General features: G+C 40.3%; 1 protein-coding gene across 1 annotated transcript in view; it reads left to right on the top strand.

The window, feature by feature from the left end:
- The window catches only part of RNF175 (ring finger protein 175), a 31627-nt gene extending 9261 nt beyond the window's left edge, over nt 1-22366 (top strand). Inside the window, 7 exon segments of the mRNA XM_010184112.1 lie at nt 4194-4479; nt 10087-10228; nt 17189-17342; nt 18241-18364; nt 20674-20818; nt 21436-21541; nt 22260-22366. Coding sequence (XP_010182414.1) covers nt 4194-4479; nt 10087-10228; nt 17189-17342; nt 18241-18364; nt 20674-20818; nt 21436-21541; nt 22260-22366 — 1064 coding nt within the window.
- The last annotated feature ends 1169 nt before the right edge of the window (nt 22367-23535 follow it).

Below are 23535 nucleotides of genomic sequence, written 5' to 3'. Positions count from 1 at the left end.
GTCCCCTACTCCATTCCAGTTTAAACAGATGAGCAGCTGAATAAAGGCATGAGGATAATAATTAGCTAAGTTAAGGGGTACCACTGGACTAGAATTCTGTATGGATACTGAGCAGAGCTATAAAATCAGCAGCAAGGTGTCATAAAGCCAAAACGAGTTTCCAAATGAGTGTCTATTTCCAAGTGGAAATAGCATCAATCATAAATGTTGATCTTGTGAAACCTAATTTAACAGGAAAACTCAGCAGAGACGCTCAAACCACAATTTAATAAACTCCACGATCCTGAAATGCAATTAATCTGCTTAAGACGGTAATACTTCCAGCTAATAATTTCAACCGCCTCCTTAAAAAAACTCTGCACCTCAGATTTAGCTGTTAAGCTTCAGAGATGGGCGAGCGGCCAGATGTTTATAAACTCTTTTCAGGTTACAATTTAGTTACGGTTACAGGGTTAGACAATGTCCTCTCATTTAGCCCTTCAACCGACTAGCTTAACCATTATCTGCCGCTACACTAGGCATATGCACCCTGCTGGCTGCTACTCCCCGATGCCAAGTCATCTATTTCCCCGCTCCTGCTAGGCTGAGCCTGCTCCATTCATTCCCCAGACAGCCGCCTTTCAGGGGAGCATTACAGGCTCAACAGACCTCTTTGTTGGGCTTCTATTTACACCACCATTTTTTTGTTACTCGGCTTGTGAAAGGAAACAACAGGAGATGGAGAGGAGACTGGCCGCTAACACAGTGGACCAGAAGTCATCAACCTCGGTTCTTTGAAGTGGTACGCACGGTAAACACGGCAACTAGACCAATATGCGAAATAACCTGGTGGTCTAAGTGCAGCTCTCAAGAGACGCGTGGATCTATATCTACAAAAAGTCAGCATCGTAATCAGCAATAACTGGCAACCTTCCCCGGTATTTACAAAGCACTGCAGTGTAATTATTCACCCGGCCCCCATTGATTGTAATGGGATTTGGCTGGATAAATCCCCATGTAGCTCTTTGAAAATTTGGGAGCTTTGGAGCAGTGGCTGTGCAGTTGCAAACCTGAACACATGCTCAGATAGAAATATGTGCTTTCCAAATACAGCTGAAATGCAGCAGCAAGGATTGTGAGCCTTTGCCTCAATTGCTGCCATCTCAAAGCTGTTGTGTGACAGAAATGTGCCTCCCTGCAGCAGGACACCACGATGGCCATGCGTCCCAGGCACAGGAGTACATGCTGGACTTTGAATATGTCTTTAGTTCCCTTCACCTTCAGCAAGACCAAAGCAAGCACACGACTGCTTCGTGGCACAGATCTCAGCATGTGACTCGGGGTGTAAGGCCTATGGCAGTGGTCTGGAGGCCTCACGGTGGTTTCGCTTGTCAGGTCATTGCTGGGGAGCTGCTTTGCATACACACCATGCTGCCCAGCATCTGCCTCCCCAATGCACCGTGGGCCGGTGTGCTCCTGTCTGCACCACAAAGGGTTTTGCAGCCCCGTGGCTTCGCTCCCGTGGTTCATCCCCTCGACTTCTGTGGGAGTGACGCTCCAAATTTCAGCGAGCAACAGCAAGGCCAGGGCTTTCCACGCCGAGGTGAAAGTCGCAGTGTGTTGAACCACAAGCTGAGCAGGCATAAAGAAATTGGGTTCGGTGAACTCTGAGCCATTCAGACTTAAACACAGAAACACAGAATGGTTTGGGTTGGAAGGGACCCTTAAAGGTCATCCCCCTGCAATGAGCAGGACATGTTCTAGTAGATCAGGTTGCTCAGACCCCCATTCAACCTGACCTTGAATGTTTCCAGGGACTGGAGCATCTTCCACGTCTCTGGGCAACCTTTTGCAGTGCCTCACGACCCTCATTGTAAAAAATTATCTTCCGAAGTGGTGATGCCTTAGACAACATAAACACCACCAGAGGCAAAAGCAATGTTGCTTCTCTGTGATAATTATTTCATATTTTTACAGTGTGACAGATGCCAGATAGTGCTGTGGTGCAAAATAGGTCTATACGTGTTGCCTTTACCATGAGTCCACCGCCAGTCTTTCAAAACATTTTACTGGTGCCCAGATTTGGGGGTCATGGGATGATAAAGATCTCACTGCTTCCATTTGATGAAATGCGCATTTTTAGACTTGCTTTTTCAGAAATAAAAAAGTTGAAAAAGAACCCTAATAGCTAAAAAATTAAAAGTGACTAAGAAGAACTGTATTGCTATTGTGGAAAAGTTTCTATTCCTAAACCAGTCAAATCATTGGGAGAATAAGGGGACTGGCTTTTGAATTTTCATTATTTAAAGTATTTTGCTTCACTAACTTTTGCAGATATGAGGAGAAACACATTTTCATGTCCTGCTTTACGGCAGATTAACTTACTATTTCTCCCTTGTCTGGTGTGCTTTGTTGCTTTTTAAGAGCACCTCCTTCGCGAAATAAAAATGTTCTTTTATCTGACAATATCCAGAGGCTGGACATAAAACAGACAATGCACAGAGCACAGTGTGTGCATGCACGTTTCAGTGTACAGAAATTTGCACTTTTATTTTCAACCAGTGCAAATGACAATTAAAAGCGATAGCCTTTCAACTTTTGCAAGAAGAGATCCCATTTTTGCATTTTACGGGGTAATTAGAAAAACAAAATTTTATTGCCTGTATAGGAGAACAATTTTCAGCGATGCAAGTTTATAGTGAAACCAGCTGATATCCATCTTGCTTTATCCATGTTGCTTTATTCTTTGATAAAAACCTTATCCAATGAATATTTTTATGCTATTTTACTTTCTGGGTAAATTGTGTGCATCATAAGATATAAAAAAGTATAGTAGTTACTATTGTTTTCCTAATGGGTTTTCCTTTCCAGTACAGTATTTTATGGTAGTTATCACATTGAGAATTTGCCAAAATTATCTGACAGACCTGCTCTGGTGCTTCAGCAGTGCTGACATTCCCATAAAAGTTCCAAGAAGGTAAAAAATAGCCATTATTTTTTGCTTCCCAGGAGTCCCAGAATCCGCCTAGTCAGCCAGAAAGAGTTGTTCCCTTGTAAGGCCAAAGCAAGACTTTGAAGCACATCAGGTTTACGAAAACATAGATGAATCCCATAAAGCAGTCTATAGAGGGGAGCTCAAAAAGTTAAATTTAAAGTGTTAGTTGTGTTCTGCTGAATGTTGGGGTAAAGCTAACAACTGACAGGGCTGCCTGGTCGTCAAGAGGTTGAGACGGAAAAACAGGGCCCCAAAAGTTAATTGCACATGTCATTTAAATTACCGTGATTTCATTTACACTATCTTACACAACTCCTTGGCTTTGATTAGTTTGTTTGGTAACTGTTATAAAGCAACAGTACATGCATATCGAACGTGGGCGCTACTAGTTTATGCAGAAATGTTTCTCCATCACCTAGTCTCATTTTAGCTCATTTTATTAAAACACTGGAGAAAGAAAGGGAAAAAGTAGGGTAACAACATATACAATTTCCCCCTTGAATATTTCTGCTTTTTCAGAGGTAAATGCTCTTTAGCCTTCCAACTTTCAAAGAAAGAGATCCTGAAGTTGAATTTTAAAGAGCACTTAGAATAGCTCCTAGTATTGCATTTTAAAAAGCACTTAGAAATATAAAGCTATTTTTATAGCAGAAAAATGTTTAGTGATTTAAGCTTATTGTGAAGGTTTGAATACATATTCTGAGTTAAGTGGCTGGTATGGAAACTATACAACAAAACCGGATAAAATTATCACATGTAACACACTGTATTTGTATATATTATTATTTTTAAAAATATGTATGTACTTGTCGGGAAGTATCTTGGACAGAAGATTCTTGAACAGGCTGACAAGAATCCTTGGAGCAGGAGCATGACACCCAGTTGCTGTGAAGGACAGCAGCTTGCCATGTGTCCAGCTTCCAGTTTTGTCCCCATAGAAAAGAGTGGACAGAGAGGCAGCACGAGGCAGTGCGTTAGAAACCTGGGAAAGCTGCACTTTATGGGATGATAGGATCCCCATCCTATGACCTTCAATTCAAAAGACCCACAAAGAAGGAAAAAAAAGAACACACAAAAAAACCCAATTAAACAAACTACAAAAACCCCAAAGAAATAATCCCAGTGAGACTGCTATCATCAGCAAGTACCACAAAACTTGGTGAGATGCAAAAACAGGAGAGTAGCCCTAGACCTAGATTCTAGGACCTCACCCCCTCAGACCCCAACCCTGATCTGGAACCATATGCTGACCCGGAACCTGAGCTAGAACCCAATCTAGCACCTGCTCTAGACCCAATGAGAGGGCTAGAACCCAATCTAGAACTTGCTCTATGTCCAGAACAAAGAAGCAGTCCAAACAAAACCAGCAGTCCTAAAGCAGCAAGGAAGCCTGAACCAACAAACAAGCTAAACCGCAATTACACTCTGGAAGCATCCAATGACCTGGAAACCAATCTAGAACAACAAGAACAAAAAATCGAGCTAGAACCTCCTGTAGAACCTAAGTTACATAGAACCCACTCAGAACTGGAGCAAGCTAGAACATTATCTAGACCTTGCTCTAGAATCTAACCTAGAACTGAGCTGGCAGTGTGTTCCAGGTGGCCGGCAAGACCAGGTAACTGATTGTCCCCCTGTACTCAGCACTGGTGAGGATGCACCTTCAATTCTGTGTTTAGTTTCAGGCTCCTCCCTTCAATAAAGATGCTGAGGTGTTGGAGTGGGTCCAAATAAGCGCAATGAAGCTGGTGAAGGGCCTAGACCATGTCTTATGAGGAGCGACTAAGGGACATGAGGTTGTTTAACCTGGAGAACAGAAGGCTCAGAGCATCTTATTGCTCTCTACAGCTATCTGAAAGGAAGTTATAGCAAGGTGGGGGTCCATCTCTTCTCCCAAGTAACAAGTGATAGGACAAGAGGACAGTGTCAAGTTGCATCATAGCAGGTTTAGATTGAATATTAGAAAAATTTTCTTCACCAAAAGGGTTTGGTTGGAAAATACCTTTAAGATCAAATCCAACCATCAACCTAGCCTTAAGTCTGCCATGAGACCATGTCCCTAAGCAAGACAACTACATGTCTTTTGCACACCTCCAGGTATGGCGATTCAACCACCTCTCTGGGCAGTCTGTTCCAGTGCTTGACAACCCATTTAGTAAAAAAATTCCTCCTGATATCCAACCTAAACCTCCCCTGGCACAACTTGAGGCTAGTAATGGCCTTAGAATTTAATGCTTAGAAATTAAGCACTTTGTGGGGACTCACATGCACGACTATCTCTTTAGAATCCTCAATAAAAGATTAAAAAAGGGTCAGAAGACCACATACCACCTCCATTTTGGTGTCTCATGCATCAGATTAAGTAACTACACGGCACCAACAAACAATAATGAAGTTTGATCTGCTGCTGCCCTGGGGTGCCTTGAGCAGCCTGCTTGAGGGAACTTGAACAAGCTGCTTCCCCCTAGTTAGGCACACGAAGCAAACGCAACAGGGAGAATATTTAATGAAGACGCTTAATATGTACTATCCCGTATTTAAAACAAGTAGAGGAGGTGGGAGAGGCACGTGGCCCACAGTGGCGATCTGGACCATGACACCCAGAGCGTCACAGTGAAGGGAGCAGGGTGCTTCCATGTCCTCTCCCGAGACTGGCCCAGAGCAGCAGCCTCTGGCTGTCAACAGCAATGCCCCTACACCTCACAGCGAGAAAAACCCCCCAGACATTTCATGTAATGTGTCCCTGACTTGGGCTGGGGGAGCAAGACCATGCGGGCAAAGTCGAGCCGTTCCCAGGCACCAGCACCACCCCGCACCTCTCCAGTGCTGACATCTTGGGGCTCGGTGTGCCTCCTGCTGCCAAATGGCTGCCTGCCAGAGCCACGTCTGAGAGTTAAGCTGTCAGGCCCTCCTTCACCTCTATGCCTTTTTTCCTTCCCTCTTGGAAAAGGGAGCCATCAAGAGACTTTCAACCTTTCCCTGCCCTCTTACAGCTTTTGCAGGATTTTATAACAGCTGGTACAGGGTAATTACGGTTGCTCTCTACACAACTTTATGCATTAATCATAATTACTCTTCATTAGGAGTGCAGTAATATCCAAAAACTCAGGTGCAATCTGTGGGTGCTTAGTGGCTAAAGCATGAATAAGAATATAAGGGCCTTCACCCAACAACCTTGCCATCTACTTTGAAACAGGACAATAAACGCTGGAAAATTAGTACAACCTTGCAATAAAGATGAGATCAATGATAATGAGAAAAGTATTTAGAGAAATTACTTTCTTTTCCAAGCTTTAAAAAAACAAAAACACTCTGAGTCATCCAACTGAGGAAATTAAAACACACACCAGGGCATCTGCTTGTGTGCTCCGAAGCTTGTATTTCACTTCAGTGTAAATAAACTGGAATTTACCTGGACCATGACAAGGAAATAGTACTTCTACTCACATGAAAGCCATGCTGCCCATCCTTTTAAGCCAGTATTATTTTCTTGTTCTGTTCTGTACCCTTTTTGGTGGGTAACGTTAGTTTACACCTCGTTAACAAGTACTTTTTAACCAGCAGCCAGAAGAGAGATCTTGACTGGACAAATGGCATCTAGTCTTCATCCCTGTCTGCTGCTGATAGACACTGTGTTTAGACAGGAGTTTTACATTTATAGCAAATACTTTCTTGCCAGGTCGTGGTTTGCCACTACTGAGGGGACACTGGCAATGGAAATGTCACTCCCATGGTCATACGTTCACTGATTATCCATTACACACATTACAATCTCTAGCAGGATCTGAAACCTTTAATTGTCCTTTTCCTAAGGGTCAAAGAGAACTTTCAGATACCTTAGTCTGTTTACACATTAAAACAGGCTTTGCTGTCCTCTCCCTGTTGCCAGCACTCAAAATACTCTCCCTTTCTCCCATGTCTGCAACGCTTCCCCCTACATCCTGTACCCAATCTTCACAGCCAGGATGCTCAGGGTTACTACACCCACTGTCACACACACAGCACTGTGCAGCCATGTAGTATTTGCCTCTATGCACTGTATTTCTCCATGGCCGCCCTCATCACCAAGCCATTGCCATTACCACCACCATAGGGGAGAAGGAGAGCAACCAGAGGTTAAAAAGAGAAGTCTAGAGATGCAAGGATTAATTTTGCCTGTGCAGTATCAAAAATAAAGCTAAAAACACTGCATGGACTGTAAATTCGTTCCCATTTTTTAGCCACTACCACATCCAAATTCTGGCACAGATAGGCTGATACTTCAAGAAAGAATGTTATTATCAGTATGTATTGGGGGGAAAAAATGAAAAAAAAAAACCCAAGCACAAAAAATAATCAGTATTTTCTACAAGTTCTTCCCTTTACTAAGTTGGAAAGAAGTGTACTGATTGAATATGGTGAAATACTAGCAAATGGTCTTCTGTCTCTGAAATAAAACTCATTTTATTTTTAAGGCCCAGTAGCCTTCATCTTAACTGCTCTCTAGCTTGCTACGGAGTCAAAAAGTTACCACTTTGGGATCTAAACTATCATAAGCATATTTCCAGTTTTATTGCATAGTAACAATGGTAATCAGGCTCGATTAGCAAGATATGAATGCATTTTCGGAATCTGCAAGGTCTCAGCGACTTGCTAGCTGGTAAACATATAAATAATGCACTGCGAATTGAAACACATCTCTGCTTTGAGCTGTATAATGTAATTGTTGCAATTTACTTCAGCTCTAATGAGATTAGAGTTTACAGATGTGTAGTCCAGTACTTTTGCAAAGGTGCATTAGCATACATATGAACTACAAAAGCACATCTCTGTTTTATGGTATTTGCTGACTAAGAGTGGAATGTCAACGCCTTTACTTGACTCTACAGAAGTACAGTGGAGACTTTTTTTCTTTTCTTTCTTTTCAAGTTTCTGCTTGGTGAAGCTGTATCTTTTAGTACTTAAATTCTTCTAAAAGTCTACATCTTTCTCCAAGAAAATGGTGCCTTGCATTCCCTCTTTCTCCCTCAGACAAGTGCAAAGTGCCACACAGTTACGGTATATTGGTAAAACTGCAGCGTATCCCTCAATACTTGCAGCAAAATGCAAGGACATCACCCAAAGGGCTAAGATGTACATGGCAAAAACCATCATGAAGTGGCACCTTGACACTTCAAGTTATATTAATTAACAGCCACCACCACCAAACATGGTTATGTTGGACATTTTAGCTGCAGGTTTCTAAGCAGCTTCCAGATGAGAGAGGCAGAGGGAACTTGCCTATCCATACAGCAACTCACAGGGTGAAAAGGGTGCTGAGGGTTAAGAGAAGAAAACCCATCTGGCTGTTGTTCATCATGAAGGTGTAATACTTGTTTTGAACGTGTTTCAGGAAAATGATTTATTATCAACAGAGGAGCAATGAAAGTAGGTTAATTTACATATTGCTTGCAAATGTTTCGTTAAATGAATCGTACATTTATAGCGATACCAAAAACCTTTAACATTTTGTTCGCGGAAGTGTAGTCAGTAAAGAATTTTCTTTTCTTGAAAAGTTTTACTGGAGCTTGTTATTCTGTCAGTTTAATCGGATCCTCAGCAAAACAGGGAACAGCTTTACAGAGATCCTTACAGAGGCTGCTGCTGTAGAACAATGTTTTACTTCAGGTACAATAAATATAACACTTCCTGTCCTTGCAAGTCTAATATAAAGAAATGATCCTTTAACCATCATTTTAGTGCCTGCTTGAGGGGGTATGGAGAGGAAAAGCTTGTTATCTGCCTGCTGTTGCCTTCCCTTTTTTTAGGATGCCCATTAATTACGCTGTCTCCAGCTCTAGGCTTGGTGTGCTGCCCGTGAGGGGGCACCCGTGATTGCAGCCTGAGCGACATTGAGTGCATCGGATGAGCACTTTCAAGATACTTAGCTCAAGCAGGCTGTCAGCAAAGAAGATGTGGTACTTGCATAAAGCTGGGAAGAGAGGCATGTTTAACACTGGTATTGGTACCTACTTTAGTACTGTGCTATCTGAGTGGAGCACCCATCAGGTAGCCATTTCTTTATAAATGGGGAAAAAAACATGGCTACTGTTTTACTTTTGCTTCTGGAGAAGGGTTGGGCAAGAACCTCATATTTTAAACCTATATCCAGATTTCTGCAAAGACGCAAGTTTTAATTAGATTCAAAGTGCGGCTAATATGGGATATCAAGTATGGCTTTGAGCTTTTCTGTATTTCCTTGATCAAATCTGGATCCCAACTGGTTTAACACTGTCTGTGTCTGAGCAGAGTAGCTGCTGCCCATCAGCCACCATGACAAAAGATCCTGATGCACAAATCATCAAAGGTAGTCATCAACCAGAACTTGCTGCAGCTCCCTTCCAGCCCACACACACGTTTCTCCCCACAGGGACCAGCACCTGGAGGGGGAAGGGAGACAGTGCATGTCTATCTCTAGCTTCTTGTCAGGGAGCAGTTGAGGTTCATACACAGATCTAGAAGCCCGGAGGTGCTGTTGAGCCCAGAAAACTCCAGCTCAGAGAAAAACTAACATCTAGGTTAATTTGAGTCAAGCACAGATGAAGATCAAGAGTCTTACTACAGGGGCATGATCTAACACAGAAGCTCACTCAGCTTTAGTTCTGAAGGACCTTGATTTATAGCTCAATGAAACTCTCATTAACTCTAGGAGGAAGATAAATACCAGCTACAATTCTCACTTTATAAGGGAGGAAGTTGAAACAGAGGTTTAAGTCCTCGTCTGAGTTTGCCTTTACCTTGGGCTACAAGATTATACAGTGCTCAGATCTGCGATTATGAAACACCTGCTTAAAATTCATAGGTGCTATGTACTTGTGGCTATATTTATGTTCAAAACTGAATTACTAGAAAAACAAAAGCAAAAAGGACAATGCTCTGCTCATTACTTTGCATTCCCTTTTTCAGGGTAATAGCTCCAGTTACAAAGACCAAGTATTCTCATCTAGTTTGTTACCTTATACCTTTGTGCATAACAACACTAACCTATTTCCTCATAAAGTATGTCTCAGACATAGCCTTACTGTCACCTCTAGGTGAAACAAATCAACCTAGACTTTTTTTTTCTTTAAATAGCATGCATATTTTCTTTTCAGGTCACAACACTGGAAGATGCGTATGAAGCACCATAGCTGTGAATCAGTGCATGTGGAGACGGTTCTTGCTCTCAGTGCAGCCTTGGTTGTTGCTCAGATTGTGCTTGCTCAGTGGAAGTAAAGACACTGTTGAACATACAAGGCAAGTGGCTTGTCAGAAAGAGCAGTTTTGGAGCTGTAGTGGTTAAGACATCATCTGATGCTGTGATTGGTTTTTAGTAGGTTAAAGCTTTCCTTAAAGAACAGACTTTGAGTTTTCTAACAACTGTATACTAATGGACAAGGTAGGAGGACAAAGCAACCACCCTCACCTACCTGAATTAGCGCTACAGGGGGTTTACCGTGAGAATCCAAGGACCCCATTCATCAGGTTACTCAGGCACACGCCTAATCAGAGAGAAAGCTTGTCTTGTGGTTAAGGTGCTAAAACGGGGGCTTATGGTGCTTCAGCACACTTCCTTTCCCCTACCACAAACCTCTCTGCAAACCTGAGAAAACCAGAGTGACATGATTTCCACCCTGACCTCCCCACTCAACAGCTGAAAATGAAGTTAGACATCTCAGAAAGTGCCAGTCCTTAAAAAAGCAATGTGAGATTTAAGTGAACATTAAACAAATAATGGGGATTGCACAGATTGCAGACAGGCAGAATTTTAAGCACACAAGCAGTTTCCTAGCTTTTCCCTCTTCATCAGCTGGTGTGTGCCCCAAGCCATCTGTAGACTGAAACCCATTTTTTTGGTAACCGAACTTCTTAATAGCAGTGACATCAATAATTGTAATGATCAATACTTTATGCCTTGGCAATTGCTCCTCAGAGTCTCAAGCAGCATTGGCGGGTCTGTTAAACACTAAAGAATGAAACCTTGATACGATTTACAGAAACTGTTTTAGGAAGGGATGTAAACCCAGCCTGACCTGTGACAGCTTTACTGTTAGTGGAGTTTCACAGTGCCATAAAACTGCAATGCAGAGGTTGTGAAACAAGCTCTTCAGCTGTACTTTACAGAGTTAGGAGCAGTGATGAAATGTTTGTCATGGCAACACATAGACAGGTGAGGTGTGTAATGAAGTCACAGGTAGTGCAGCTCATTGAGGATTTCAGCTGCATGTCACTAACTCTACCTCTACACACACACACTCCTAACCCTGAGCACACACAGGTCCTGAGCACATATAGTACAATCATATACAATACTTCTTTATCATTATGTTCTATTCTTGTCTACATCTGTTCTGCTCTATCATTCAATAATTTCATGTTCATGTTAGCATTCAGTTCAGATCTTTTAATGTGTTTCATTCCTATTGGGTTTTGCCTTCCCAATTTCAACAGGCATTTAGAATAAAGAACAGAAAACTGAAGTGACTGAAGTTACTCAGACCATCCACGCCTTTGTTTCCCATTGAAAATATTTTGCATGAGGCTGGTACCAAATCAGTGGTGAAACAAACTTGAGCTCTAAATATGCATACAACGGGGAGCAGCTGGGGAGGTTCCTGCCTGCCTGGGAAAATCTGGGGGAGTTTGAGCAGCCTGCACGTGCATTGCTTTGTCATTAACCTCCTCAGCATTAACTAAAAGTTAGTTAATGTGTGCTACATCAACTCAGCCTCTGTCAAAAATCCCAATAGCCTGCACTTGTTACAGTCCTGTTACTTGTATGACTTATTCTTCAGCAATTGAAGCTTCATTCCCATCTATTCATTTACAGGAGTCAATCACACCTACAAACTGACACAGCCAACATGGAAAAAAATAAACTTTTATATCCATTTAGCCTAATTTAAGGAGGCTCCAGTACAACTACAACCATCACAACACTTTAATAACACTTCGTGGTGGTTTTCGTGCATATTGCAATGCATTTTAAAATAAACAAAACATCTGCACCAGAAACCCTTTGGGGGGGGGGCCCTCAATTTTCAGTGCATAGCTGCGTGGTAGCAGCGTGGCCACCTTCTCCAGTAAAAGAGGAACTGAAGCAGAGGCTCCTTCAGTAAAAATACCACCACCAGAAGCTGAAGTTCGCTTTGCACTGAGTTTTGGCAGTTCCGCTTCACGCTCTGTGTAGCTGGGAGAGTAATACATTCTCACACCTACCATCTATCTACACATGAAGTTACTTTATAGTAGCAAACACTACTCACAGTGGGTCTCTGCCAGTAAATGGTTTATTGCATTTATTCCATGTTAGGTAACTTAAGAATGATTGTCACCAAAACCATGTACAAGTATGTGTATTAAATTATAACTGCCCTTGTGTTTCATATCCAGATACTTTCATATAGCTTTCAAACACACTGCCAATGTCAATGCATTAGCTTGCTTTCCTTAAAAGCAAGTCGTGCAGCAATGGTAAAGTTACAAATTTCTACCAGTACCGTAATTGCCAAAATCTGATCCACTGTACTTTGAAGACTTACATATAGGAGAAACATTAAGATTCAAAGTTGAACGATTAATGAGATCCTTACGCAAGATAGATTAAAAATAGCTGGTATATGTTGTTGTATCAGATAAAGCAACCTTCTGATTTAGGAGCAGAAATTGCAAAGGTGGTCGCACTTAGGATTTAAACAACTTGGTTAATGCATACAGGAAATTGTCCATTTGACATAAAAATAAACAATAAAAAAAAATAAATCTACTGCTTCCCTCAGTACAGGCAGGTCTAGACCTCTGCATTGCAGCTCTTCCAGGTGGCAGTTATTATGCTTGCGCTCATGTGCGTATCATTTTTGTTTGATTTGGTAGGAAACTTTTAAATAAGTCAAAAATTGAAAAACAACCGCATGCTCGCTAAAGAGAAAACAGCCCTCTACTTCTGCTTGCTTATGCATTTCTCTCCCTTGCCATCCAGTTTTTGACCGCTCGGTTGATGCCTGCGCAGTTCACATACAGGTTATGCACAACAGTGTCTAATGGTGGAGGAGAAGAAACCAAACCCTTTCCCCTGCTTGTAACAACGCGCTGGCGTCTTTAGGAGCAAAAAAGAAGGGAAATCGGATGAAGAGGTACAACATATTATTTTCAATGGGAGGGGTAAACTTAAAGCTCCTTTTCTCTGATCAAAACCTGCTTTCCTTTCTGTTCGCTGCCCCAAGGGGTCAAGGAAACAAGCAGCCAGCTCTCCATGGCGTATCATGGCTTGGAAGGTAGCATCAGCTGACAAACCTTTCCCTCTGGTCCCCTGAGGTCGAGGTGGGTGTTTGCATGGATATGTCCCTGCTCTGGGTACTCACGCTATTCTCAGACAGAGTAAGAGCTCAGAGAGAACTGCACAGCCCTGTGAGAAGAAATAGAGCAACGGCCTGCAGTGATGGACTCCCACTCTCCCCTCCAAAGTGCTTTGAAACATGTAGAAAAGGAGAAAAGTTTGGTTTCTTTTTGAAAGAAAAAGGAAACAAAGGTCAAAGTGAGCATAAAATCAGCCCTACGTGGAAAGGGCATTCATTAGCTTGCCCAAAAAAAGAACAAAAAATAAAAAGCAGCCACTACTTACTAGATGCAAGAGAAACAGCAACAGTCCTGTAGCTTCCAAAAGAGCCTTATCCAGGCTTATCAAGAACATAAAATGTCTCCTGAAAAAAAAAGGCATGCTGGGGAAGGCTCCTATTTCAAAGGGGCAAGAGCAAAATCACTGCGGCAGAGCAACTAAGGCTCAGCTGTGCGTAATTTTGACAAGAGGGAAGAGATTGCCCTTCACCAGATGGCTACATATAAAGTAACATGGGTGTGATCCTAGTGCAGAAGGGGTGAAAAAAGTAAGGGAGAGGTTTTTCTAGTAAGTTTTGGCCTGAAATAAAATGTAGGCCACTCTGATAATGGTGTTTTCTCTTCTAGATGGTAGCTGACAATTTGAGGTTAACTTCCACATGATGAGGAAGCAGACTAGAGAAAATTATAATTTCTCAGTTACTTTTGAGAATTTTGTTATTTCAGACTTTCAAAAATAAATATGAGCCTGTGTTCTGCCAACTGACATTGTAAAAACCTGATTTTTCAATAGGTTTGCATCTGCGTTCAGGTCACGCTCTCATTCCTCCACTTGCAAATTTTGCACTCCTCCAATGCAGCGAGGTGGAGGCAATTACGTGCTTGCAACTGCACTACGTACCCTGGGACGTGAGGTGGCAATGAAAAATGCTACTCAGAGGATTAACAACCTTGAAACATCACTTCTAGCCTATCCTATCCGTTTTTCTCAGCATAAAGGCAGGAGTCCAGCGTATCAAATGGGGAAGGAAGGAAAAAGCTGATTAGTGTTCTGACTGGATTTTCCCTAAGGAAATTCTGACTATCACGTACTCAGCTGATTCTTATAACACAATTTTCTTGCCATTGGAAGCTGTCCATTGATGAAAATTAAATACATGTAATGTATACGTGGACAAAATAGTTCTTCCCTGGCATAATAGAAATCTTAAAATAGCTGAGAGAGAACGGCAGATTTGTCACGGTCTCAGAGCAATCTCAAACGCAAAAGTCTTACTTCTGGTCCCATAGGTGGTTGCCCATTTTGCTGATTATATATCTTGTATCGTGTGGCAGTCATGTAATGAGAACTTACTTTGGGAAATCGTTGGAAAATGAAGCAGCGTAGTTATGACACCATTGATTTCTATACCAGAGTAATGAGGGAAATCTTGAAAATAAAGTTGGTTGATTTACTTAATACAGAAATCCCTGCCAATTTCCAATGCACTATCAAATATAAGCATATTAATTTAAACCCAACAAAACAAACAGCTGATTTATTGTTTCTTTCATGCATATGTTTCTGAGTATTTGAATATGTCTACATCAAAAGAAACTAGATTTTTAGAGAGCTTGCATTGCCAAGTTAATGAGTTCTGGTAAGGTCAGTCTGTCACAATAAATCTAATTATTACACAGTTATTTTCTTTATGTATGCAGTTTTCACCATATGCTATACGATGGAAAGGACAGTGGAATAATGCTGTCCTGTTGGATTTGCTGGCCATGGGTGTTCTTACTTGTTCAGAGAGGGGGGAACGTTGTGAAACAGAGGACAGACGGACGTTTGTCAGTTGATGCTTCTATGACCTATTTAATCTGCATAATTAGAAAATGGGAAAGTTGTCTATGACGCTGATGCTGACTTCACTTCTAGGCCTTTCTGAGCTCATTTGAAGTACGGTAATGAGAAAAACATTTTACCTTTGGGCAGCAATCTGATTTGTCAGGAAATTCCTCTTGCTATGATGGGTGGATGAGGAAAATTTGGAATAATATGATCCAGATGTTAAAGCTCCCATTTAGCAGCAATGCAGATGTATTATTTTATGGAATTGTCCAGATGGTGACCTTCCAGTATTAATAATAAATCAGTACTGGGGTTTTCATCTATATGACTCGATTCCTATCTTTGTCCTCATTTACATCCCAAATACTATTGCATTTCAAGTAGAGGCTAATAGTATTAAAATTAACCATCTGGCAGACATAAAAATCAATAAGGAAATTTGAAACAATTACTGCAAACAATATATACCAATTGATCTGATAACAGCATCACCTGAGAGAACGTTATGATACCTTTTTTTACTTAATTGGGATTTCATTTTGTAGCTAACATGATAAACAGAGCTCTGTTGTAGGTTTAAGTTAGAAAGCAGACACTTTACTGAAGATGTGTTCCTGTTCAGTTTTGGCTTTGCTGCTTAAATTCAGACTTTAATTTCAGTTTTCTGAAAATTTCCCTTTCTTTCCATTTTTTTAAAATTTATTTCATTTCTCTTTAATTTCAGTTTTCTGAAAAACCTTTTTTCAGATGGGCTGGGTGGCAAGGTAGGAGCTCTGTCACTTTTATGGTCACAAGCAGCAGATGGTGGTCCCGTAAAGCCAGGGCTGCAGGGAGGAGAAAGTCATAACAGGGATCTAATGATGCTGTGTCATTATCTTTTCCGATGTTTCTAACTGTAAATTTATTTAAAGTCCTATTGTGAAATACCAGTTTGCTCAAGAGTTGCATGCTTTCTGGGGTTTTGGAGGATTTTTTAATAAGTTTATCCTTTTTCTTAGGAGAAGAATCCAGTCCTGCTTCAGTTGAAATGTCTGGCAAAATTGTGTTAGGTTTCACAGGGAGTAACACACATTCCTTCAGAATTCTACTTTTTGGGTTAAGGAAAGAGATTCATCTTCCATAGAAATAGCTTTTTGCGCTAGATTGATTGTGGGGTTTGTTTGCTTTTTAAAAATCCCCCAACTCAAAGCCAACATAAATTTGAAAACTGTCTCCCCTCAGGTTTTGGGGTTATTTCTTTTAGTAACACTTCTGTAAAGATCCAGGAGCTAAGTCCACAAACACATATAAAAGTCAGTCTTGCTTTATCTTTACCATCATCAGGCTTCCATGGTTTATTAATGTGATCATGGAGACAACTGGCATTACAGGGCTTTTGGCTGCTCAGTGGGTTTCAAATATTTGCTTATTGGAAAAGAAATAGAATATTTCAGCACTGTGGGCAATTTGAGTAAATACACATAATAAAGTTTGGTATCATTGAATTTACAAAAAAAAGGTTTAAAAGGTAAAGACACAGCATTTTGTGGTGCTGTAGAAAGAGATTCTAAGTAAAGCCTTCAGTAGTGTGGACATGTAATGGAGCAGCATCCCAAATTAATGCAGCAAAATATGCCTTTCTGGAAGTTTCTAAGAGCAGCTGTAAGGCTGAAAGGGCAAACTGCCTCCACCGATCTCAGAAAATGCTCCCAAAGCCTTGGCCCTGTGGTCACCTCAGTAACTTGAGCTGGAAAACAAACCCTAATGTTTTTTTTCAGGAGCATTTATTCTATCAATAGTTTAGTTTTTTGACAATAGGGTGTGGAGATCTGATGAGTTGTATCTCAGTGTTGTATCCATTAACTGCACGGGGATTACTAATTATTTACAGGGGTCAAGGCAGATTAACATGGTTATTCTAGGGCCAAAAGCCCTCCTGTGCCAGATGCTCTACAAATCATGTTTTTTGTATAGGTTTTACAGTTTGGCAATCTATTAATCAAACCTAACCCTGCAATATGTAGTTGTAGGATGTCATTGCTTCAAAATTACTGTCTTTATCCTGCCAACAGTTAGTCACACTGCTGCAGATGTGGGTTGTTCCTCTTTATTTCACCATCAGAATTTACTGGTGGAGAACCCTGTCCATGCAGGGAATGCTCTCAATTATTGCCAGTTACATCATTTTCAGAACAACCTGCAAGACTCTCTCAGGAAAAATACCACAGTATGTATGTATGTATGTGTGTATGTATGTATGTGTGTATGTATGTATGTATGTATTATTATTATTATTATTTCTTAAAGGAAGCCTATAGACAGAGGAGAGCAAATAAGAATACCCCTGGAACAAATCTTCACATATTACAAAAAGGCCTATTAACAATTCAATTTGAAGGAATCTTCCAACTGCAGTATGGATAAGTTCCTCTAAACCAGTGTTTATCAAACACACAAATGAAACAGAATTAAACGAGGTAGAATTAAATTAATTCCATCATTTCCATCTTGGTTTTTCATTCTGCAGTCTCTTACCATCAGCAGTCATCAGGTGCTACTGAGCCTTGAGAGGAACATATACTGAATAGTCTGAATTTATACCTTAGATCCTCCTCTGCCTCCCTAAAGAGAGGTCTGTATTCAGTCTTCTGAAGCTCCACCTCTTCCCTCTGGGCTCTCAAAGACAATTGCTAATGGGTCAGAGACTGACAATTTTTAGATACTTTAGATTAATTTGATCAGTGGTATCCCAACTTGACTGTATCTAATTTACCTCAGTTGTTTTTCACTTGTTCTTCCTCTGTTCTGGCCCTTGTCTCCCTCCTTCACAATTCCCAACTGTTAGTTTTAATTATATCAGCAATCTGTTCACAATTACCATCTCTTCTGAACACTGAAGCAAAACAAAAATGTTTTGCTGTTTGTTTTTGGTTTTTTTTTATTTTTGTGTGTTTTTTCCTCTATTACACATTTGTATTCACCTTTAAATAAGGGAGAACTAAAGAAGTGTAAAACTTCTATTGAATTCATATGAATACTTCAGTAGAAGGTGCTTATGTGGCATTTCATGCCACTCTGGAAAATATGCAAGGTGTTGAGCAGTCTTCCTTTTCTCTTATCCATGGATTGGTGTACAAATGGTTCCTTCTGACCTATGTACTGAGTTGTGCAATTCGAATTGTGGGTTATCAAGCCCTAATCTTTATCATGTCTGGATTTAATTTTTTTATTTACATAGCTATTTTTGGGTAAAATTGGGCTTGGCAACTGTTGTGATTTCCTATTTGATAGATTTTACTTTGTTTGCAGTGAAATTTCTCCAGGCCGGTCTCTTCATCACCACCTCAATATATGAAAAACCCCTTTTGTGTTGTGTAGCTGCAAGTTCTCTTACTTCTTTATTTTTCTTATTGCATAGTTGGTCTGAAGTTTGATATTTAGTCATTTTAAAACTCGTGTTTGCAGTGTGAAGAAAGGAGGGGAAAAACCTTAAACTTCAAATACCCACCGTGTTCACTCATTTAATTCCCTAATTTAACTACTGAGTTACTCCTCACACCTTCATTTATATGCCTGATGGAGATGAGGCATAAAAAGGCTGGACATAAAGGATAAAAATAGATAAACACTTTCATATAAGAAATACTTCATAATTCTGATTATAGTAATTTCCTGCTCTACCAGGCTATAATGCTGCTAGGGCATTCTCCTCTGGTTTTTTTGGCTATTTCCAAAGACAATACCGTATGTCCAGATAGTTCTCGACCTAACCTCTTAATCCAGCTGAAATTTTTGCCTAGGTATAATTTGAATTTTCTTTATGTTTGTCCAGGATTTCTGACTCGCAGTGTATTCAGAGCTCCTGTGCTGGACTCTGGTCGAGGCACCGTCTGACCAGAAGTTCCAGGGATGCTTCAAAACTGTGAAGATCAACCACATAATGCATCTGCTGCAAGTCCAACACTTCTTGGAGGTACTGGAGACACTGCAAGTACGTAAATCAGCTGTTCCTCTAAATGCCAGATTTACTGCTCATACACTGTATAGTTGGTTCACCCAAAAGTACATTGCTTTGATGGCAAATTCTTAGCAGAATCTTAGCAGTCTTGTGTTTCCAATACACTTAAGCTTCATTCTGTTGAGGTATTTTATTCAACCAGCTAATTTCCACCAACAGCACATTTTAAAGATATAACCACAAAATTTTTCAGCTCTATTTTAAAGGTTTTTTCTATGTGCTCTGTTGCAGCAGCAATGACAAGTCCTTTTTAGCATTGAGAAGCTCCCGTTTTATGAATATTCAGTAGCCGGGTTTCAGTCTCTCAAGACCTGTAACACATTTTCAAAGAGATGACAAGAAATGTTAACATTTCTGCAGACTCCATCAAGTTGGGGTTTATGAGGGGTAGGAGGTTAAATACTGCTTGCTGCAATTTAACCAAAAAAAATATTCTGAGGAATTTGTATTCAGGAGAACAGTGGGGTCCTTGACAGCTGCAGAAACTTAACTTTTCTTTGGCTGGCACCTTACGCCGTATGGAGATTTGGCTGATCTTGTTGCTTCTGCAAAACAATGAAATGTACCAAATTATTCTGTATAAGACTCTATACAAACACCCTTTCTATAAGAAAATGTGTCGGCTTGACCTTCTTATAACAGCCGAGTAGCTGTGGCTCCAAAAGCGGTTCATACCCTACTTTCTCCATTGCTTGCTGTCAAGCCACCCTTTCTATAAGAAAATGTGTCGGCTTGGCCTTCTTATAACAGCTGAGTAGCTGTGGCTCCAGAAGCGGTTCATACCCTACTTTCACCATTGCTTGCTTTCAAACATTTTGATACTACAAATACGAGGGTATCTGCTGCTGCAGAAGAAATTGAAACCGAACCTGCAGTTTGAAGGAAGCAGAAGCCAACCAGAGTAAAAATCTTGTTGATGTTTTATTCTGGTGTTTTAGTCTTTTGTGCTTTTATGACAGAATGGATTTTGGGGTGATGCTGCTTTTTTACAGACTGTAAAAGAGCTGTTCTTGTGCCACAGACAAACTGTTGAACATCCTGGTCTGCCTTAGCATTAGAAGAACAGTCTTAATCAAGTAGTAACCAGTGACATACACTGTCAGGGCCTGATTTGGGGTTTCCAACAGGCTGGTTGTTATGCACAAGGGACTTCGATATCTTCCTAATTGCCACAGGAAGACGAGCTTCTCACTTCCCCAAAGCCTGTGAAAGACTCATCTTACCCTTTCCCTTTTATAGCTCTTATCTTCCCCTTCCAAATAGGGTGATTATCTCAGCAAAATTCTCTTCTGTCCCAGTTACTTAAAATCAAGCAGACAGATACTCGTGTTTTGCGTCAGCAGTAAGATTTTAATTATTTCTTGGTATGCATCGTGGCACTAGTAAGCCAAGACAACTGTAGCCATTTTCGTGCTGCCTTATCTTTGATGGTACTTAAAATGTGTTTACTCAAAATGTGTTTATTCATCCTTTACTCTAAGCAAATATTTTGTTGTCCTTAGGCTTCTTCTTTTTCCTGGGAACTTGATCTTGACAATTTTACAACATCAGTGGCATACCAAGAAGAAATTTGGCCAATGACATCTGCGCACTCCGCGGGCAGAAAATTTTTGTGGATATAAATGAAGAAGGGATCATTGAAAATACCTACCAGCTGTCCTGTAATCATGTCTATCCTTTCCATGTAATTATGGAACTGTTGCTTTCTCCTCTTTTATGCTGCATTAAAAAATAATAACAACGGCAATAAATACCAAGAAAAAGAAGGAACCAAATCCACATTCAGAAACAACATAGCACAAAAGTAAAAATAGGAGCACGAAATACATTTCAGTTCTGGGACACAAGTAGAGGCCACGCAGCTTTTTGGGACACAAACTGTTGCAGGAGTGGCCGTAACCCTTCCAAAAGACGGCACACACATACCCTACAGCTTGACAGATGACCCAGGGTCTCATACTCAGAAGTACCAAACAACTCAGCATTTTGCATTCCAGTAAACGAAATGAAAGGTATCCCATAGGTGCTGGAATATTGTTACTAATCACCCTCTTCTGCAGTTCATAAAATTATCCTGGCTTCTTGCAAGCTGGAAAATAGAAATACCAGTCTGGAGGTTCAGGACATTGGATTCAACTTAAAAATAATTCTAAATATTCTAAATATTTTAAGTCATAAACCAAGGCAGTATCTGTAGTCAGACATTAAAATGATCTGCTGGTGGTTTGACTAGGTTTGCAGTTGCATGCAGTGGGCCTTGTTAATATTTGAAATCTTCTGTAACCTGATGCCAGATTTCAGGAATTCTGCATCTGTGGTTGGTGCATTGCTGGCAAGAACCAGAATTGCCCATACTGCCCTGAAAAAGCTGATTTGAAGAGGATGTTAAGCCCAAATCTTTAAACCCATATCCTTTCCCTAGCAAGTGTGCTTTTGATTTGGATTTTCTAAACCGCAGCCTGATTATTTGCTAATTCTTGTTTTGATCTGCAGTGGAGGGATGAGATGGCCACATTAAATAAATGGAAAACCAATTATTATTAAGAAACAATTATGTTTAGGGAAGATGATAGTTCTGTTTGGCTTTATCTTATCTTGGAGTCTAAGAAAGCTAGGAAAAAGAAAGTGCATATATATTCTTTCTTGATTTTAAGACATCCGGAAATAATTTTTATAATGAGAGGAACATTTTGAAGAATGTAAATCGCAGTTTTAGAAAGATCATGCAGTTGATTTTGCTCTTTAATGAAATAAAATTTATATAATCCACTTTCAGAACAAATGCTGTTTTTCCCCCTTCTCTTAGAAGTTACTCAACAACACTTTTTCCTTTAGCAAATGAAATAATAGTGGAGGATCTGCTGCTACATCCGTAGAAATCTGCCTGTGCGAAACAAAATTTAACTTAGTTTTTTGAACCCCATTTAACCATATTTGAGAAGGATATCTAAAATTAACCTTACCCGAACTAAAAAAGGAAGTAGATTGGAAGAGTTGAAAAGAAAGCATTTCAAAATTTTCACCCAATACTTCTTCTTTGATTCTGGCTAAGAAAAACACTGACATTTACCTATTGTTGCATTTTTCTCTCCAGTTCCTTAATAAAAGTTTAAATGGATATGCACGTGTATTGTATGGACAACTTTTCAACAGGCTCTGCTATCTGGTGGTTTGGCAACAAGTTGCTGTAGGCATCATCCAAGGCATTAATTACTCACTGGGTCTAGAGTAGGAGAATGAGACATGTTGCATATTTACCTGTGTCCAATAATATGAATATTCTGTACTTAATTTTAACAGCCTAGAGAAAACAGCAGTTGGTTGAACTCTGGTGTGCTATATACCCTTTTGCAGGGTAGTGCCTCTTTTTCTACTGTAGCAAGATTATACAGCATGCCATTAAAGCATTTTTTTTGTTTTCTCAATGTAAGAATTAAAATATATTGTTGCCATTACTGGTAAGATTGTGCTGGGAAAAATAGGAGTTCTTTTCTTATTATGAATATCCCTTTTAAAAAGGGAAAAAAGTGGCAATATTTTAAGTTTGTTTCATTATTAAATGTATTGGTAGTGGCTTCCAGGTGAAATTCTGACTACAGAAAGTTGTGCAGCAGATAAGGGGAATTTTAAGTCAGATAATGGCTTTGTATACAACAAATTCTGAAAAATGCCACCCAAACAGTTTGTTCATTTGATTAATGTAAGGTAACACAAGATTACCATTAGCTTTTTTTTCCCCTCGCCTTTTTCAAGAGCTGCTGTATTGTAACTGCTGTACCTTCCAATGGCCATTTGCAAAAAGCTCTAGCCATGACAACGCGTATGGTGGTCATGGTAGTCAGATAGGCCTATATGTGGAGTTCCTATGTTAAGTCCTCTTTGGCTTAACTGCCACCATGCCCAAAAGGCCCAACTTCCAGTAAGCAGCTCCTCAAACACAGGAGGACAAAGTCACGGTCCCTAACCACCAATTCCGTATGTTGCTGTTGCTTTTTAAAAACACAAAACCAAAAAAACCCTCAAAAATGCCAAAAAAAACCAGATCAGGAGGGTTGCCCAAGACTTGCTCTTTAGCAGCCGAATGTCTGGCATCTCTACAACCCTGGCCATGCTGTGAGGAATTGAAAGGCAGCATGTTTATGCAAGAGCGAACAGTTCTGCTTAGGAGTCAGAAAAGCTGGTCTTAAAAGGTAATTAGCCGAGCTGAAACGGCTTTTGAACGCAGATGAAATGCAGTCAGTATTTTAAGAATCTTTACATTGTTATTAGAAATCAGAAATACAGATTAGCTTAGTTTACACTTCAGCATATATAAGAATAAAGAAGAGATTGTGTGAAGCCAACTACAGATGAAGGGGCAGGTTAGATGCTATAAATAGGAAATGATGCAATTAAAAAACT

Source organism: Mesitornis unicolor, unplaced genomic scaffold (genome assembly GCF_000695765.1).
Source record: "Mesitornis unicolor isolate BGI_N332 unplaced genomic scaffold, ASM69576v1 scaffold7945, whole genome shotgun sequence".
Classification (NCBI taxonomy): Eukaryota; Metazoa; Chordata; class Aves; order Mesitornithiformes; family Mesitornithidae; genus Mesitornis; species Mesitornis unicolor.
Note: the sequence above shows the minus strand (reverse complement) of the source record. Positions and strands in the feature narration are given on the sequence as shown.